The sequence below is a fragment of the Cygnus olor genome, chromosome 4 (assembly GCF_009769625.2).
Source record: "Cygnus olor isolate bCygOlo1 chromosome 4, bCygOlo1.pri.v2, whole genome shotgun sequence".
Classification (NCBI taxonomy): Eukaryota; Metazoa; Chordata; class Aves; order Anseriformes; family Anatidae; genus Cygnus; species Cygnus olor.
This window is the reverse complement of record NC_049172.1, coordinates 48654115-48673453: the sequence shown is the minus strand read 5'-3', so window position 1 is coordinate 48673453 and position 19339 is coordinate 48654115. Positions and strand designations below refer to the sequence as shown.

General features: G+C 40.9%; 2 protein-coding genes across 10 annotated transcripts in view; one reads left to right on the top strand and one right to left on the bottom strand.

Moving 5' to 3' along the window:
• Window positions 1-12548, bottom strand: part of PPAT (phosphoribosyl pyrophosphate amidotransferase) — a 52301-nt gene extending 39753 nt beyond the window's left edge. Inside the window, exon 1 of the mRNA XM_040555249.1 lies at window positions 12094-12548. Within this exon, the coding sequence (XP_040411183.1) occupies window positions 12094-12221 (128 nt within the window). The 5' untranslated portion in view covers window positions 12222-12548. The remainder of the gene's footprint in view (window positions 1-12093) is intronic.
• PAICS (phosphoribosylaminoimidazole carboxylase and phosphoribosylaminoimidazolesuccinocarboxamide synthase) overlaps window positions 1-19339 on the top strand; it is a 40354-nt gene that overhangs the window by 19478 nt on the left and 1537 nt on the right. For 7 of the 9 annotated variants that reach the window (XM_040555243.1, XM_040555238.1, XM_040555245.1 and 4 more), the window contains 11 exons: window positions 116-517; window positions 1832-1897; window positions 3105-3295; window positions 12667-12718; window positions 13239-13436; window positions 15449-15627; window positions 16220-16399; window positions 16490-16603; window positions 17393-17476; window positions 17601-17781; window positions 18846-19004. In XM_040555243.1, coding sequence (XP_040411177.1) covers window positions 116-517; window positions 1832-1897; window positions 3105-3295; window positions 12667-12718; window positions 13239-13436; window positions 15449-15627; window positions 16220-16399; window positions 16490-16603; window positions 17393-17476; window positions 17601-17781; window positions 18846-19004 — 1806 coding nt within the window. Of the gene's footprint in view, window positions 1-115; window positions 518-1831; window positions 1898-3104; window positions 3296-11815; window positions 11897-11965; window positions 11982-12666; window positions 12719-13238; window positions 13437-15448; window positions 15628-16219; window positions 16400-16489; window positions 16604-17392; window positions 17477-17600; window positions 17782-18845; window positions 19005-19339 lie in introns of those variants that run through there. The other 2 variants (XM_040555247.1, XM_040555246.1) reach the window with 2 other exon arrangements.

Genomic DNA, 19339 nt, shown 5'->3' with positions numbered 1-19339 from the left:
CAGAGATTATTATAAACATTAATTAATCCTTCAGCTTGTTACTTAACCATTAGCCACAATTACACTTTAATATACCTATACTCAGCAATACTCAGTTGTTTCATCATATTTTCAGATAATCATATTCCCTTGGAAGAAGCACGAAATCACTTTAAAGTTATTACAATTAATGATACTGGAGCAGGAAGACACTGGAGCGATAATGAAGTCAGAGCTCTGATAAACATATGGTCAGATGAAAAGATACAGCAAATGCTTGAAGGGGCCACGAGAAATAAAGAAATATTTGAGGAAATTGCCAGAAGGTTAATGAAACATGGAATAGACAGAGACTGGAAACAATGTCGCACGAAGTACAAGAACCTAAAATATGAATACCGTGCACTACAGAAAGAAAATGAACACCTTGGTAATCCCAGGAGAAAAATGAGATTTTATGAAGAAATTGATGATATCTTAAAAAGACAGCCTCTAGTTCCATCAAGCTGGCGATATGAAAGTTCAAGCCTCCTATCAGGTACTAAAATTTCAGTAATGAGATAAAGCGATTAAAACAAAAGTTAAAGTTGCCTGTTGACCCATGCTCCTGGGGTGAAATACAAGGCTGAAATGAGGAGGGAGGGAAAATAACTGCAGAACCTCTATCTGCATGGTCTGACAGGCAATGCTCAGAGAACAGCAGTGGTCTTTGGAGGAGTTTAGAAGTGAGAAAAACAACAAAAAAGAAAAGCACCCAACGTGCTCAATGTTATTAGAAAGTCTTTGTACTTTTGGAACCCTAAGTGAGATACAGTGAAATGGTGCTAGAGAAACAGGAAAGGCCTTAGAGGTGATCCAACAGGCATGTAAAGCATTATGGATACAGAGCTGCAAGCTCATACCAATTAGAACTGTGTAACAGTCAAGCCGAGTGCAAGGACTCCAAAAAAGCAAAGTTTATTAATTAAATTCATACCACAGTCAATAGAGAAAAAAAATCCAGGGCTGCAATGTGTATTTGAGCACTTGTAATTATAACCTGCCTAGAGCAGAGGCAGCTGCTCCTGAGAGCCAGAGCAGTCAGGTGGATCAGACACTCATGTAGAAGCAACTTTACCACTGCAGCTTACAGCTCAGTGAATTATGGTAAACCAGGTCTAATTCTGTTTTTTCTAAACACTAGATAATAATTACCAATGCCACAAACATTAGTTGAGGACTTGAACCAGTTTGGCAGCAGAGGTCAGATGGACAGCTTGAGCAGAAGCTGCTGGAGCAATCCTTAAGGCAGCTGTCCTTACTCGTGAATCAGAGCCATAACGCGATGTCCAGCAGCACCCTGCGGTAGTGCCACTGGGTGAGGCTGGTGGCCATGAGATGACACTGCTGCTTCCCACCTACCTCGTTCTTATGCTAGATGACATTCTTAAGACATCCATTTTCTTCCAAATCCAGAAACTGAAGGTGTTACTGCTCACTTATGCTCTCTGTAAATGGAATTTTTCAACACCAAGAATATTTGAGCTGACATGGCTGCTTTACATTTTAGCATGCCAGAAAAGGGCCGTGTTATCTGTGTTGTGAATGCTGATGCAGGCAGGATACAGGAAAACAATAACCTTTCATAAAAGAGGCTTTATTAGCTTGCCTGAGGCATCTGTCAAGCAAACGTATGTCTCCACCCTGACTCTGCATGCCAGTCCAGCACCTAACTTCTCTAGAAGATTCCTACTGCTCCAAGTCAGTTGTCGCAATGCATTTGCTTTTGTAGGATAAAGCATTTTGGTTTGTGACTGACTATGCTTTTAGAATCTCTGCAAAATACTTAGTCACCTTGCTTCTCTCTTTTAAGTTTCAGTGGGAGATGTAACAGCAAACACAGGATCCTTGGGTATCAAGAGAAAAACATGGAATGATGGTAAGAGCCTCTGACTTTTTAAAGCATCTACACATTATTGTTAAATTGGATGCCATATACTAGTTTACAGTTTAAAAAAAATCTATAATTTAACACCAACCTCCAAACTAACATTGTTCTTGCACTATTAACAATCTGCAAAAGAAACCTCCAGATTAAAATGTGGGCCTAAGGGAAAATGTGCAATTTCTTTATTTGAATCTTCATCCCTGATAAAAAATAAATAAGTAAAAATGAGGGAGACATCAGGAAATCATAGAATGCCTCGGGTTGGAAGGAACCTCAAAGATCATCTAGTTCCATACCCCCTGCCATAGACAGGGATGCTACCCACTAGATCAGGTTGGCCAAGGCCCCATCCAATCTGGATGTATATTATATATCCATATATAATGGATATATATTAAAGAAATAATTATTTAATTTATGAGAATCAATGTAAGGAAAACATTAACATTTTTAAAGGAAGAAGCTGTTTAATATCCTGTGTTGCTCAGAGGAAAATATGGACAGTATCACAGTCATGGTTGTGATTTCTTCATATTATACCATGTATCAGTAAATGAGAAGAGAAGTTATGTGCTCAAAACTGCACAAGAGAAAAACAAGATCTATTATCAAAGCGATGATATGTTAAAGAATCACTGAGAGAAAAATGAAGGAAAGGACAGAAATATGTGGAATGCAATCTGAGAGGAAAGGTCAGGAGCTATTCTTGTTCCTACCAAAATCGGCAGGCCCTAAATAATCAAAAAGTCCAAAAATGAGGGATAACAAAGTTAGTTTTTAGGAGACTCCCCCTTACTTTTAATACTAAAATTGTCTTGTCTGTAGACAGATGAACACAAACACATCCAAACACCACACCATTTCTGTTCAGTACATTGTTAGAAATTGCATTAACAGGACTAACTCTATGTAATTAAATATTATTTCTTTTATTGCCAATTAGATAACTGTCTTGCAGAAAGCAGTAGTCAGGCAAGCCTGAGAGTTCAAATATGAGAGAGCAGCCCAAATGATTTTTACAAGGTCTACTCATTCCTACTGGTCATTATACAATGACCCCTTACACAACACCAGACAATGCCTGCCAAAAGAGGGTAATAGAAGGACGGCATTAGGAAAATTTTGTGGCATGTGCTAGACTTCAGTCAGCAGTTCGTTGACTTGTACACTCTAAGTACATACTTTGCTTTGTTCACAGAGAAGTCACCTGTTCCACTTAAGAAAAGTGCTTCTGAAAACACCATACTCCAGTTTCAAAAACTGTTAACAGAGAGAGTGCACACAGTAACAGAAGGCAAAAAGTTACTGTTAGAAAAGCTTTGTAAGCAGGAAGAAATGCAAGACTTCAACAGAACTCAGCTGTATGCTGATCCATCAGCCATACAACAGGTTGGTTTAATGAACTTTCTACTAAATTAGCATGCAAAATGATTCTCTCAGATGGTAAGAAATTAAACAGACTTATTTGTGAGAGTAGGTCACCCACATGAGTACATTGGTACAAGGTTGCTCCCCTTTAATTTATTCACCTTCAGTCATCTGAACTAAAAAAAAAAGGTATGAGTTTCCATCATAATCTTTAACAATGAACTTTTAGAAGTGGCATCAGTTAGTCTAATAAATGATAAAACTTCTTCCTACATGCCTTGGGTCACCTACATAACACAAATGACAGGGTTAATTGAAAGAAAAAAATACTTTGATCAAAGAAAACATCTACATTAACATGTACACTTAAAACACTACACTTAAAACATCTACACTTAAAAATTTCAACCTATCATGTTCAATTACTACATCTATAACCATCCTAGCAAATTAGTCTTCTGCAATTAAGTGAACAGTTAAGTGAACAGAGATTTTCTTTTTGGTTAGACAAGGCTGGGGGGGGGGGGGCGGGGAACAACACTTAATTCCTTTTACCCTGCTAGTCTTGTCACCTGCTAAGGTAGGGAACCATCCCTATCTGACTGCAGAAGGTATGATGCTGTGCAGTAATGAACTGGAGAATTCAGTGAGCCAGAAAGTTGGTGCCCACCTAGAAGGGGAAGAAATGGGTTCCGGTCCTTGTTTTAAGGGATCTGCCCTGTCCAGTAACCAAATGAAGCAGAGAAAACATAGACACTGTGCAGGGGACAATGAGATGATAAATGACAAACACCGTTAAGTAAGTAAGTAAGTAAGTAAGTAACTGTGCAGAAACCTACTAGCCAATACTTTGTGATTGGGTAAGCAAGTACTTTACAGCCTATCCTGCCTGCAAGGCATGCATTTGCAAGGTTTTCCTTCGAGTGTATTCAAGCAGAAGAACAACTCATTTGTGGATCTGTCATGTTTGTGCATAGACCTGCACAGCCCTGCCAAAGCTAGGTTAGTTCTGGGCACACACAAAAGACTCAAGTGAAGTCAAACAGTCAAGTACTCATTGCAGAAGCAGCAGCAACCAGTTTTGTTTTGTTTTGTTTTTTAAATACCCAGGGGCCTAAATTCCACCCAATCCCTCTTCACTAAATTTTACACAAAGATCTTAGTGGATCTAGTGCTTTGTTTCCCACTCTGTGGTTACTTATTTTCTTGTTAATTCTTTTATGAGAGATTATATGAAGGTATTATTTATCTTCAAATTATACTCATTACCTTTCCACAATGGTAGACTTGATCTGTTATTTGACTAACACTTTAAAAACAATTCTGAGAAGTCAGAGAAATAGAAAATCATCATTTTTTGTTCACATTCATTTATACAGTGACAGACATGTAGTTGTGCCAGTGTATACTTAGTGACCATTTTTCACGTTTACATTGGTTTCTTAGTGTAAACCAATGTAAATTTGAAAATCTTTAGCTTATAATGAGACAATTGTAATACTAATCATCATTAGATAAAAAACAACAACAAAAAACTTTCTTCTCTCCTTTAAAATTGCTTTGGTTTCTGTACACATCCTTGAACTTACATCTATTATATTACTTGCATACAGAACTGCAACCTTTGGTAGGACAAGGAATCTGTCCCTGTCCCTGCTTCATGGTCAGGTGTCCTTCTAGAATATGCTGAGCTAGCTGAAGAGCTTCCCATTCCTAGCAGCACTAAAATCACAGGTTAGTCCTTCCACATATGGGCCAGAAAAAAAACGTGTTCCCACTCTAATTCACTCCAGTTTATGTAAACAGTTGAGATCAATTCAGATTTAGATGAACTTTTTAAGATAACTGTACTCTATTCTGTGAGTGCAAGGCTGAAGTTGCATAAACTAGCTGCAATTTGATAACTCATTGCAACATGAAGATCTCTTCTTTATTCCTGCTGGATCCCCCATAAACCTGCTCATTTTGATAGTTTGACACCAGACTAGCCCAGCTGGAAAAAAAAATAAAAATCTGTGCAGTTAGTGAGTTGAAGCAGCCCAGCAAATCCTCAGGTGTGCTAGCCCTAACTTGGAGCAGCTCAAGGGTTGTCTTTGTTGCAGTGTGATTGCCCTCACAGAAGAAAGGCTAACTTGAGGAAGGCAGTTAGCATCTCAAAGAACACAAACTTCACTTAAAATTCTGAGTGATGCATGAGGACTGCAGTCTCTCCAAAGCTTTGCTGTCATTCAGTACAATGCCCCTGCCTGCTCCCCCCCCAAAAATTTTCTCTTCTCCCAGAATACAAAAAAAAACAACTTATTTTATTCATTAAAACAAGCTCAAGAAATATGCATCTGTATTAAATGCTATTCAGGTGAGAACTGTACAGCAGTACTAAGGCAAAGGACTGTCTAAATTCTTAGAAGGTCAGAGCACACACGCAATTGCAGAGCACACACACAATCTCTATTTGGAAACTGTTCATATCAACACTAGAGGGTAGGCATGAAGCAAGAACTGACAGGCCAAAAAAAAGAAAAGCAGGTGTGGCTTTCTACTTGTTTGTTTGTTTTCCTCAGAAAACATGCCTGCAGTTACCAGAGAGCAGGATTTACCTAACAAACAATGTGCAAAGAAGGTGGACTTCCCTTTGTGTGAGATTCCACTTCTATTCTGCTTTGTGGCTAGAAAGTATAGCATGCTTTTAAAAATTATTTTGACAGAAAGCTATCCCCTTCTTTTCTACCATTCATATTTATTTTTGGCCAATAGTGATAAGAGAAGTCAAGTGTAGGGGAGCATTTGGCACCATCTAATACTTATATACTACTCACACTACTTTGTAACAAATATTTACTTGAATGTGTACGAAGCTTAGATAGATAAATTGAAGTGGCATCAGGACAACCTTTCTTCACTGCAGTTGTGGCTATGATACAACATCGCTTATTGCTTAGGGATAAAATAACATGAGGGTTGCATTCAGAATTCCAGTTGTCTAGAGCTATGGTCTGCCGCCTTTGACAGTATCTCCTGGGGTGGTGACAATGGGCTAAATCGAGTATCACTAAAATAGAGGATTTCTCAAAAAAAGTCCCTTCAAATACAGCATTTAGTTAAGCCAACTCATCCTTCCAGAGTATTTCTACACACACTTGAACTTGTGCTGAGGCTCTGCTCTAAACGTGTTACAGTCACACAATATTTAACCTAGGCACACACATAGGCAAGTTAAATGCAATCTGGGACATATCTGACACTAACTATCTGTTATGTGTGAGAACACTACAGTAAGACTCAAAGAATCTGAGAAGAACCACAATATGGTTCCTTTTAAGCAGCAAGGCCAGACCAGGTTGTTTCCATACAACTGCTCGTGAGAATCTAGTATAAATTACATCACGGAAATGATCCAGCTTAAAAATCCACACCAACATAAAGTAATGATGGGAACAGCAGCAATCCTATAAAAAAGTCTTTGTTCTTCTCCCTCCTCCTCAAATATCTGCACTATTAGCAGGGGGCCATTCAGATTAGCATTAGGACAAATCGCTGTCTCCTCCCCAGTTTGCCAAGGAGGGCACTGAAATTTCTGAGGTGTAGCAGATAAATGGAAAAATCACCACTCCAATCTATATTCCATTCACCTCTAAAGCACACTTATTCATGGAGATGAATGGGTCACTTTACATGTCTTTGATAGGGCTGTTACCCTCGAAAGTCCTCTGAATGCCTCATTTAGTTTATTTCCTGGTAGCCCAAACTGTATTTGGGCCAAATGCCTGGAGAATGGGCTTCACTGAGCAGAGAGGTACTTGCATTCCTGGAGTCCAGGAATCCAGTCATCACTGTTGGCTTAAAAGCACTCCCTCCAGACTCCCACTCTTCTGCAGATAGTCTCTGTTGCACTGGCACCAGCACTCATGTGCTCAAATGGTTATCCACCCACCAGAACTTATCGAAGTTCTAACTTGTTATTAACTTGTTATGAAGTTCTAGCTTGTTATTAACAAGCCCCTCCAAACACCCCTGTTTTTTTTTTGTTTATTTTAAAGTTCAAGAAAGGGAGTGAGAGACATGGCAAAAAGAGCAGCCAGGACAGTTTATTTGACCTACACCACCCATCATGAACCAACCTCCTGTGCTGCGTACAACCCTCACTCCATGCATCAGGCTCAAATTTAAGGGATGGGCAGACAAGGCAACAAAAAGCAATCCTGTGAAAATAACTCGAGAGCTGTATCATGTCTACATGGATGACTTAAGTCAATTTGAAGAAAAATTAAGTCTCATCCCCACTCCACAGCTAGGTTAATGTGATGGAATTAAACTCTGTTGGCCACAATAAATGTAATAGCTCTCTCTGAAACATCCTCTTTTAATACACCTTTTAGTACCACTTCTCTGCTGTTTTTTTTCCCCCTCCTTCTCATGTTATCTTATTCCAATTCATAATTCCACACCCAGAGAGAAGAGCTAAGGCTGGACTCCATTTTGTGGAACATACATTATACTTCAGGGATTTGAACTTGGTTAGAATGTAAATCTGGCTTGTCTTCGCTTTCAGGAAATCACCATGCAGGAAATTACGTGAAAGCTGAGCGGATGCAACAGCTCAGCACAGCCAAAAGTCCTCACTCCTCATTTCTCTTCCTGCAGTAGTGAGCGGTGTGGTGTCTAATTAAACTGTCAGCACCTAGCAGCACAGAATAACCTATAAACTTAAACCAGTACCTAACTAAGGATAAAGCATTACTATTATCTACATGCAATAAGAGTCTCTGAAAGTACTCAAGAATCTTTTACCAGCATGTACAGCATAAATATGCTGGTAAAACACCATACAAGCTCAAATTATTAGCTTGACAAACATTTTACCCAGTATATACATTCCCTATGGAACATACAAGTATGATTAATTAAAACTTGGAATTTAGACAGTTAAAACATTAACTGCTGCTTTTGCATCTGGGGGTGGAGGATTTGCTAAACCCATACTGGGTTCTTAAGATGAAAAGGTTACACCAAATTATAAGGATCATTACTTGCAGCATATCCATGTTTCGCAGAACATTTCCATCCATTTGGTCCAATTTGCTCAGGTAAGACTCACAGGGTAAGACAGGATACCAATAACTTACTAAAAAGTGTGATAAAAATCTCTTGCAGCCAAGAGATTGTATATAAAAGGTAGATAATCCTATTCAATATGCTATACTGACTGTAGATATTTAGAATAGGGGCTAATTGGAAACAACTAGCAACTATACTGGATAGAAAGCTAAGTAAAAATCCTAGCTTACACTGGTGATTATTTTGGCATGGTTGTACGAGTTTTAGTAGTGGACAGTAACAGGGAAGGTATCAGAAAAGCATGCCTGCCAAGCGTCCTCTCCATGTACTTTGATTCTCATAACCAATCCCATACATAGACCCAGCTGAGCTGGGATGAGAAATAATCCCTGTTTTAACCGGATTTCCACCTGCACAGAAAAGGCCTTTTAAAGATCCTATTAAAAAATCAGTACAAAGCTGAATCCCAGGTTTCAGTACATGGCATTACTGCCAAAAATATTTTCGAAAGAACTTTGCAAAAAGTTAACAGAAGTCACACTTGTTCCAAGATTAAGGTTGCAAATTTGTCCTGGTCAAGGACTCAAATGACGTTTAATAGATCTGTAACTCGCAGTACTCCTCCTCCCTCCCTCACTGCCCCCAAGAAAGTCCTCTCCTTACCAATATCCCTTGACTTTATTTTGGCAGGCTGTCAGTGGATTTTATAGTGATTTTGTTCCCTGGCTTACAGTTTGTAAAGATGACTTAGAATACCCACTTTATTAATGTTAAACCCAGAGTAACAGTTTTAGCTTTAAAGTTTCAAACAATGAAATTCACTGCTAACATAGCTATAAAATGCATCAAAACCAGATGAAAATCACTAACAAATGGCCTTAAGTTAAATTGGTACAATGTTCTTAGCGCATGGAAGCACTGTTAGTAGGAATACACGCATTTTTTGTTTTAATTCACAATTCACCAGTATTAAGTAAAAGCCAATAAAAAGCCATATTCTGCCTTCTGCTACAAAGGAGTGTGAATTTAGGCCCTGACATTTGAGCAGCTGTGTTTTAATTAAAAAAAAGAAAAAAGGAAAAAGCTTTGAGAAATTGTCACTTACATGACAATAAAGTGAGATTCCAAGTCAGCCTTTCCTGGTGTGTCTGCTTGTGGGCCCACTGCAGAACCCAGCATACAAATACACCTGACTTCATGCAGAATAGTTTCAATGATACAAAGAAAACCACTCAAATACATGCTAAAATATTCTGTTTGACTGATGCAGTGTACTGAGTTTCAAGCTTTCAGTTGCAAATATCCTCACTGAAGTAAAGCTCACCAAAGTGCCTGAATATCTTTCTAACACTGTAAAAAAAAACCCAACTATCAGCTCTTCAGGCCATTTATCACAAAAAGCAAAGCTTTTTTACATTGCTGCAAATGCCTGTATCAGAACAGAGAGCACAAAGAATTCATGCCATATGTTTTTTTGGGTTGTAACAAGCACTCTATGTTTATGCATACAGATATGATTTCAAGGATTAGAAATTATAATGTGTTCCCAACGGCTTTCTCTACTTTGTAGATCAGTCATCTCAAGAATGCAGCTCAATGCACTGCCATGCTTGAATATTCTAATTTTTAAAATCTGAGATGAATTAAGGGCCAAATTCTGACATTTGACTTATTGCACAAGACTAATTAGCAATAGAAGAATCATGACTATGACTTTGTAAGGCCAGTAGTCATTACCTACACATCCTTATTAATTTCAATGGGAGCTCTAAGAACTATTTTCCAATGGACAATCAAACTACTGATGGTCACTCAGGGTCTGCTTGGGACTATCCATTGTTATTTACCATACTTCTCTCCCATATTTACATACCTTGAAAGGAATACGGTTAAAGAGATGCTTCTTACCTTTTCAGTTTAAAAGAACCTGCTTAGTGTAATTTACTGATACAGTTAATGCTTAAACTTAATCCTGGTTTTCAAGAGATGTTCCAACAGGAACAGGTGCTACCTTATTACCTCCTGATAGGGATGCTGCCGCCTTTTACTACACCTTACAGTAGAATACTAAGGAAAAATTCAAAGAGGTTAGAGAGAAACATTAAAGAAGGAAATGGGAACATTTAAGTTTCAGCTATTTAATAGAATTTTATTGCCTGTTTGAAAGCTATACCTAATTGAATGGACTGTTTAACTTCACAGTGAAAGTAAACAAGTTTGGTTTTACAGATGCAATAAGGTTTATGCTAAGAAAGCATCCCTTAGATTTTTTTAGTTACTGAGTAAGGAAATCAGAATCAGAGGTAGTGTATGTATGCCATTAGGTACGTATTCTGTGATTTTTTAGAACTTGCAAGTTGCTTCCACTGTTAGTCACAACATTAGCATTACTGGCTACAGTTGTCTCACATAAGGCTCCACAGGGGTCATTTGATATTAAAGAACTCATGAAAATCAAATATACTTGTCAAGTGCCATCAGAAAAGAGAGAAAAAAAATACACTGTGTATTGAAAATCATGAAATAAGGTTGCAGTGGAAGTTGAGATAGTAACCTGCAAAATGATGAAAAATACAGCAGTCATTTTATTTCCAACTAAGAAACTCCATCCAGGTCCACTAGTGTAACTGTGCAGGCATAAATGAGATCAGATTTTTTTCCAGCCTCTTTACAGAGAAGTGTCTCAACCTAAAATAAGGCCATTGATTGATTACCCAGCTTCATTCCTTGGATTCTGTAGCTTTATTGTTCCCAATAAAAGTGATTTTGATGGACACTGGCAAATATATGTAGCTTATGAATGATACACCTGCAATCCAAACAAATAGTAGTACCTGAGCGTGATGTAGGGATGCACCATTTAACCAGTAAAAGTATATGAAACTTGGCTGTAATAAATAGAAAAGCTGGATGTAAACTATTTTATACTGTTGGTCCAAAACAGCTTTGGAGCAACCCTTACACGTCTGTGACCTCAAAAATACAGTGACCAAACCCCCTTTTTTTTCCTTCTTCAGTGCATGTGTGCCTAGAGAAGCCCACCTCCCCGGCCTGTCATGCATGTGATTGTTTCACCCACTTTTCACCAACGTGAAGCTAGACTTACCACATAGGCGTTTGCAGTGCAGAGCGAAAGCTAGCACGTGCGTGTATGCCTGTGCATGTGCTCCCACGAGGCAGACAGACCTCGCTGGCACTAATGAAATAATGATTAATGTATGTTTGCGTCTAACAGCATAACTTTGAAATACCAAACGAGAGCAGAATCAAAACTTCATTTTACAGCTCCTCATCCACAGTCGATCATGGTGAATAGTTTTGTTTTACATGGCCACAAACCTCTCAGGTAGCAGGCGAGTTTTATTACCCCACGATGCTAGACCTTACCACTTGTGGCTGCGAGGAGCCCCAGAGACCTTTGAGAACCCTTTTCCGTTTCCGCAGCCTCCACTCGGCAGGGCTGCGTTTGAACACCAGCATCTCGGGCAGGGCCTCGCTGCACCGGGACGAGCCGCCACCAGAGGGGGACGGCAACGGGGACACGCGACTTAGCTGGCCGCAGCCAAGGTCCGGAGCGCGTCCCCAGGCTGCTGCTCCTGCGGGCAGCCCCCGCGGGATGCTGCGGGGCTCGGAGCGGGGACGGGACGGCTGGGTGCGGGCAGGGCCCCGGCCACGCCGCTCCTTCCCCGGCCTCCGGCGAGGAAGGGACCCCCCCCTTCTCCCCTCCTCCCCGTGCCCAAACGGCCTCCCGGTGCCCCCCTTACCTGTGCTGCAGCCCCACCAGCCCCAGCGTGATGACATGGGGCACGTCCAGCTCGGTGGGCCACACGCCGGAGGCGATGCAGCCGAACACGCCGCACTCCTCCCGGATGCCCAGCTCCTCCAGCTCCATGGCGCCGCCGGCACGTGGTGGTGGTGGTGGCGACGGGGCGGGGGGCACCGGGAACCGGGCACCGGGCAGCGGCGTGTGGCGGCTCCCGTCCCGCTCTCCCTCTTGCCGCCGCCTCACGCAGCCAACAGCGCCGCGCCGCGCGGGGCCGCCGGTAGCCTGCCGCGGCGGCCTCCCTCATTTACATACGGGGGGGCTCCGGCCCCGCACGCCGCCCCCTGCCCCGCCGCCCCGCCGGGGGGCTCGGGGGCGCCCGGGGGAAGGGGGGCGGAGGGCTGGGGGTGGCTGGGGAACGGGGGCGGAGAGGGGGGGGCACACCCGGAGGGGCGCGGGGTGGCCGCGATTGGCGCTGCCCGCCGCCCCGCCTGCCCGCCCCTTCCGCCGGCCCCTTCTTACCGCGGCGCCGGGGCCCGGCGGTGTGCGCTGAAGCCTCTGTCCTGTGCCCTAGGTGCCTGCCGCCACCGCTCCCGCTGCTATCGCCATGGCCCCCGCCGGCTCAGGTAACCGTTGGGGCGCTGAGGGGGCCGGTAACGGCCGGGGGGAGGGTGGGTGGGTGGGTGGGGAGCGGGAGTCGCGCCGCCGCCTGTGGGCTCTGGCGTCTTGAAGTAAAGTTTTTCGTCACAAAACTACTTTTTTTTTTTTTTAATTTTATTTTATTTTGTTATTTCGATACTGGGTGGGGGGGAACACGATGATCTCCGCGACCCTGAGGCGAGGCACGGGAGCTCCCCCTCAGAGCCCAAGTTCAGCGATTAAACCGCTCAGGCGGTTAAAAAGTAGTTTTAAAAAGAAATAACTAAATAAAAAGTAGTAAAAGTAGCCCACCACGGTTATAGCCGCACCCCCTGAGGCAGCGGCCGCGTGTGGAAGCTGGCTGAGGAAAGTTAGCCCGCTCCTCCTGGAGTGGGAGCGGGGATGCTGCTGGGCACGGAGCTGCTCGGGTAGGCAGGCTCGGTGCGCTGGTCTGGGGGAGTAGGAAATCTCTTTCGATCTCAAATTCTTCTTTTTGTTGTTCTGCAGAGCTGAAACTTGGTAAAAAAGTGAACGAAGGTAAAACAAAAGAAGTTTACGAGCTGCCAGATATCCCGGGATGTGTTCTGATGCAGTCGAAAGACCAAATAACAGCGGGAAATGCGGCCAGGAAGGACCGAATGGAGGGGAAGGCTGCCATTTCCAACACAACGACGAGCTGTGTGTTTCAGCTGCTCCAAGAAGCTGGTAAGTGTTTTGAAGGCAGAATAAATGCCTGCGTATTGCAGATGGTGTTGCAAAACAGTTTCTCTACTGATTTATCCTGCCTTGAGGCTTTGATGCTTTTTGGCTTTGTCTTTCTTTTTCATTAATTTATAGGTCTGCATTTTTCCTTCTGGTACTACAGATCTGGGTGGGTGACTTAGTCATTTGGACCATGATAGTATGTGTAGTAATCTAATCCACCACTATAGTTTCTCCTATTTGTCTGGACATACCCCTAACCCTCCCCTCTGCTACAAAGTCCCAGCTGAGTACCAGTTGCTCTAAAAGTTGTATTATCTGTTATAAATTGATACATCTCAATCAAACAGTAAAGTCAGCGTGTTTCAGTTTTGAAGGAGAGAAAGGAGTTTTCTGTGTAGTTATATCAACCTCTACTTCTGTGCAAGTAGTTCTTCAAGGACAGGTGGAGGTTAAGGCCTTTTGTGAATGGATTGGTGGAGAAAGAAGACTTAATCAAGTTGTTCAGTATGATCCTCAATCACTGGCTTTCCTAGGAAGCCTGTTCTTGATACGGTACAAAGAAGTCTCTGGGGTCTTTCCATTTATTTTTGCAGCTGATTAAAAATATTGGTTCTAATTTAGAAGCAATGAATTACATGTTTTTGCCTAATTCTATATGGCCAATAATTAAGCTACTAATTTTAATACCGTACAGATGCAGTATGAATTCAAAAAGCTAAGGAGCTGCCTCAAAGACCCTTAAATGGCTTTCACTTAGTAGCTTCGGGTGCCCTGGAAAAATATGCAGAGTAAATTGCAGCTGCAGTTTAAAGCAACAAAAGAAGTTTCAGGGTTCTGCTCTGGTTTGATTATTTGACAGGCATAAATTGCAGATAACATGAGTGCCTTATTGTAGAAGTAGTTTGTTTGCTTTTTCGCAACTCTTCTTAACCTACTTTATCAAAGGTGGTGATTTACAAAGAATTCTGTTAAAGTTTCTCTCCCACTTAAAGTAGAGCCAGTGTCAACCTTTCAAAAGCACACATCTGCACTGATTGAAAACTGTAGTTAAAAAAAAAAAAGCTATGAGGGGGATTTAATGCCTGGATTTAGAAGTCACTTGGTGTGCAGTTGAGAGCCTTGCAATAAACTATGAAGTTGTGATTTCAGTACTGTATTTTTAGGTTCTTCTTCCCCTGTTGCTGAAAGTGGAATGGAATAGAGCTACTTCTTGAACTGATTGATTGCAGCTCCTTTGTCCTTTGGTTTCTGGCAGATGCCAGTTGGGTTTGACAGTTGTCCTGCTCTAGGGAGGAAATATGGAACTTTCCCTAGGAGTGAGATGAGAAAAGAGCCATATTGCACTTAAAATGGCTATCGGCAGCTATTGGCTGTCAATGTTTAATATGTTCTTGCATCTTAAAATTATGTAAGATATGCTGGAGGAGATTCATATGCATATGTATTGCCGAGTCTTAATGTCTGTTATCCAACAAATCACAATGATCTAGTGCCCTAAATAAATATTAGACCTCCCTTTCATTAAAAAACTGAGTCATTCTTTCCCTTGCTCCATCTTCCTTTGTGAATGAAGTAGCAAAAGCTACCTTATATTTTGTTGTCTTTTGCTAACTCCAGTTGCCCTTCAATGTATGGTGTTACAGTCCATAGATCTTCCACCAGAGGGTATATTTGGATATTGTTGCTGCTAACTTTTGTTTTAAAAAAACATCATGAGGGAAGGATTTGCGACAATTGGATTTCTGACCACAGCAGAAGGTTCTGAGCAACAGGTGAACATAGTATGATAAAACTGGCAAACTACTGACCTGTAGGAAAATAATGGCAGCGAAGGCCTTTTACAAGGCAAAAATGAAACCCTCTTGTTACGCTTAAAATACCTTGAAGAAATTCAGCGCATCCCTGAAGTCCAGAGAAGAATAAGATTGGGTTGTGCTTAAACTTAAAGATGCTTTTGAGTCTTGTTTCAGTTGTGGAGTTTGCCTAGTAATGGAACTAATCTTTATATTTAGGAATCAAAACGGCTTTTGTCAGAAAACACAGCGACACAGCATTCATAGCAGCTCACTGTGAAATGATCCCGATTGAATGGGTGTGCAGAAGAATTGCTACTGGCTCCTTCCTTAAAAGAAACCCTGGTGTCAAAGAAGGCTATAAGTTTTACCCACCCAAAATTGAGATGTTTTTCAAGGTAAGTTTCCTCTCCTGTGGTGTGAATCAAACTTAGAGCTAGAACTCTGTAACATCTTTCTAAAAATGCTGATGAATAGCAGGTTGCACTAGCAATTGACCTTCTTTTAGGGTTGGTAGTATCGCTATCTTGAAGCTTTCTTGTATTCTCATCCAAGAGCTGTTTTTGTCCAAAGCACATACAGCGCAATACTGGCTCACGGGGGCATGAAAGAGTAACAAGCCAAATGGGATGTAAAGGAGATACAACTCATCCTGGATATATTAGAAAGTGTCTTGTGAACTATGACCTAAAGTGCATGTGTTTAATGTTTTGTGGTTGGTTTGTTTTGTTTTTGCATACTCTGTTGCTCTTGGGGTGCTGTCCAAACTTGAAGTGTTCTGCAAAATGTTAGTGTTACAAGTGTGTTTAATGCTGCTCTTCTCTTTTTTTTTTTTTAAGTACAATTATAAAATTCTAGTTACAAGACTATGTGTGTGTGTGTGTATATATATATTTATTTTAAGCCCTAGCATACTGTCTCCTAATGGTTATTTTTCCATCATAGCGAACTTAACTTACATGCTCTTTCCTGTTTCGGTTTTCTTAATAGGATGATGCCAACAATGATCCACAGTGGTCTGAAGAGCAGCTAATTGAAGCAAGATTCTGTTTTGCTGGACTCACTATTGGTCAGACGGAAGTAGATATTATGGCTCGTTCTACTCAAGCTATTTTTGAGATCCTGGAAAAATCATGGCAGCCCCAAAACTGTACTCTGGTAGACCTGAAGGTATGAAAGTCTGAATTCTCATGATCCTAGTTCTGACAGGAAACATATCGCTGTGTAGTTCCTAAGATAGGATTCTTGTTGTCTTTTTAGATTGAATTTGGTGTTAATATTTTGACAAAAGAAATTGTTCTTGCTGATGTTATTGATAATGATTCATGGAGACTGTGGCCATCAGGAGATAGAAGCCAGCAGAAGGACAAACAGGTAACGTTCTATTCTTTTTATCTTCTAAGTCATTTGGAAAGGAGAAAAAAGTAAACCCTACAATTAAGTACGTGCTTTCGGAGTGCCTTTTTTCCCGGATAGCAGGAAGCAGGGCTATTACTCTACAGTTGAACTAAATCAGGAAACAGAACTACTCAGTTGTTTACTTTACCTGAATCATGTAGTAGCATGTTTGAGTGAATTGCTCTGTGCTTTTTGCTCATCTACTTAAAATGAGGTACACTATAATGTCGTGCAGAACCTAGGCTGCCTAGCGCAATGCTGCTGCAGGCCATCATGTCACTACAAATTCGAACTTTAAAGTAATTAATTTAATTCCAATTAAAAATAAATAAATTAGTTGTATGTGTTTTCTTAAGCTTACCTGTTGTGAAGTTGGCAAAACCTTGATACTCCCGTGGCTAAAAGCCTCCCATGTTAACACATGGTTATGAATTATAACATAGATGGTTGTTTACTGAGGTAGTTGTTCATCAGTTCTTCCTTGCTTCCATATCCATGTATAAAGGAAATAATCACATCCATTTCAGCCCTTAATCTGATATGATTAAAAACTTGGTTCTTTCCACTTCATATTCTATGCAAAGAAAAGGACTCACTTTAGAAGCTCTCTTCCGTTACTGTACAATATTGTCTCTCTTTCCATGTTAGAAATGGCATAAATATTTCAATTGGGGTATTCTTAATTACGGTAGCAAAACGAGTGCTTTGTGTACCCAAACACATAATCAGTTTTAACATTTGTTTTTGTTCTTTTTTCTTTTTCAGTCCTACCGGGACCTGAAAGAAGTGACTCCTGAAGCACTGCAAATGGTTAAGAGAAACTTTGAATGGGTTGCAGAAAGAGTAGAGGTATCCATGTGTGCAGTTCTCTTGTTTGGTTTTGGGTTGGTGGGTTGGTTGTCTCTTCTAATGAACAATGTATCTAGAATCCTGACTGTTTTTCCTTCTCCTGCCCCCACCCCCTTCTCCCTAGCTGCTTCTGAAAACAAAGAGCCAAGGTAGAGTTGTGGTATTGATGGGATCTCCTTCTGACCTCAGTCACTGTGAAAAAATAAAGAAGGCGTGCGCAACCTTTGGAATTCCTTGTGAGTTAAGAGTAACCTCTGCCCACAAAGGGCCAGATGAAACTCTGAGGATCAAAGCAGAATACGAAGGTAAATGCCAAAGAACTACTGAGTTAGATTGAAACAATATCATGTACAAAAATTGTCAATTTAAGGATTTGTGTGGGTGTCTCTTCCAAATTTTGTTTGAACATGACTAAGCTGTTACAATGTACTTCATTTGCTAATTACATAATGATAGGTTATAGGCTGCACTAAGTGATTATGGAGTAATGTATTGTCCCACAGCCCAGACACAGCTTCCATTACTCAAAAGCCTGAATTCTGCTTTTAACCCAGTACCTGAACTGCTTTGCCCAGGCCTTGATGATATTAATACCAGCATCAGTGGCAAGATGCTACAGGAAATGTATTTCTGAAATGGGGAAGAGTGATGACTTCTCTAGCTGACCGTAAATGTTTTTATATGTTACTTACAAGGCAGATGTTGCTGCCATCATCCTACCTGTTTATTGAAAACACACTTAATAATTTTAGATGCCATGAGAAAAATGTAATTTAAATTCATATTTCTACCAAGAAAACTAGGTATCTCTTTGAAAGGGTGTGTAGACTGCCAGAGGAGAGAATTAACTACTTATCCTTATAGGAGTAGTGTACTTCCTCCAGAGGAAAAACTGACAGATGGGGTATGAGGGGAAGCAGTTTAAGACTCAATGACAGTACAGATGTGGTAACTATAGTTAAAAGGCATTTATTTTGAGGTGAATTGATTAAGACCTTACAGAATAGAAACATAGCTTAACATTTGAGCAAGAATATAGCCAACTAAGTCTCCAGTATCTTTAAATATTGCTCTTTTCAAAAGCTAAGCAGCACTTACTCATCTGATAATGATACTTTTCCTCAGATGCAGAGTAAGGCATGCTATCTTCAGTTACAGTAAGCAATATCTGGGTTTTAAGGCTCCAAGATTTGACTTATTTTTTGCAAGGGAGAAATTCAAGATAAAACTTAAGTGCTGTGTAGCAGAATCAACAAAATTAACTGCAAACAGAAGAGCTGTATACTCAGATAAAGCACCTACAAAAGCAAGTGGGAAGAAACAAGGTGGATTGCTTATCTGATTTGCTTATTTTTTCCCCCCTCCCAAGGAGATGGAATCCCAACTGTGTTCGTTGCAGTGGCTGGCAGAAGCAATGGTTTGGGGCCAGTAATGTCGGGTAACACTGCTTATCCAGTTGTCAACTGTCCTCCACTCTCAGCTGACTGGGGTGCTCAGGATGTGTGGTCTTCTCTCAGACTACCCAGTGGTAAGACAATCTTTAACCAGTGCTGTTGTACTGACAGCACTACTTGTCCTAGCGTACACGTGTGCGTGCACACACTAGTAGCTGGATCAGTACCGGACAAAGTCTTTAGAAATCTCTTGCACACGTTCTCTTTTTTTCCCCTGGGCTCTTTGCAATCAAATCAGTAGAGCAAAGATTACGTACAAATACCCTTTGAAAAATACAATCCTTTGCTTATCCTTACTAAACATCTGAATTTGAAGCTGGAATTGGTATGAATGGGAACTCTTTTGATCTTTGATCATAGTAAAATGCAGCTCTATAAGTAGAACAAAAAAAAAGAAAAACCTTTCTAC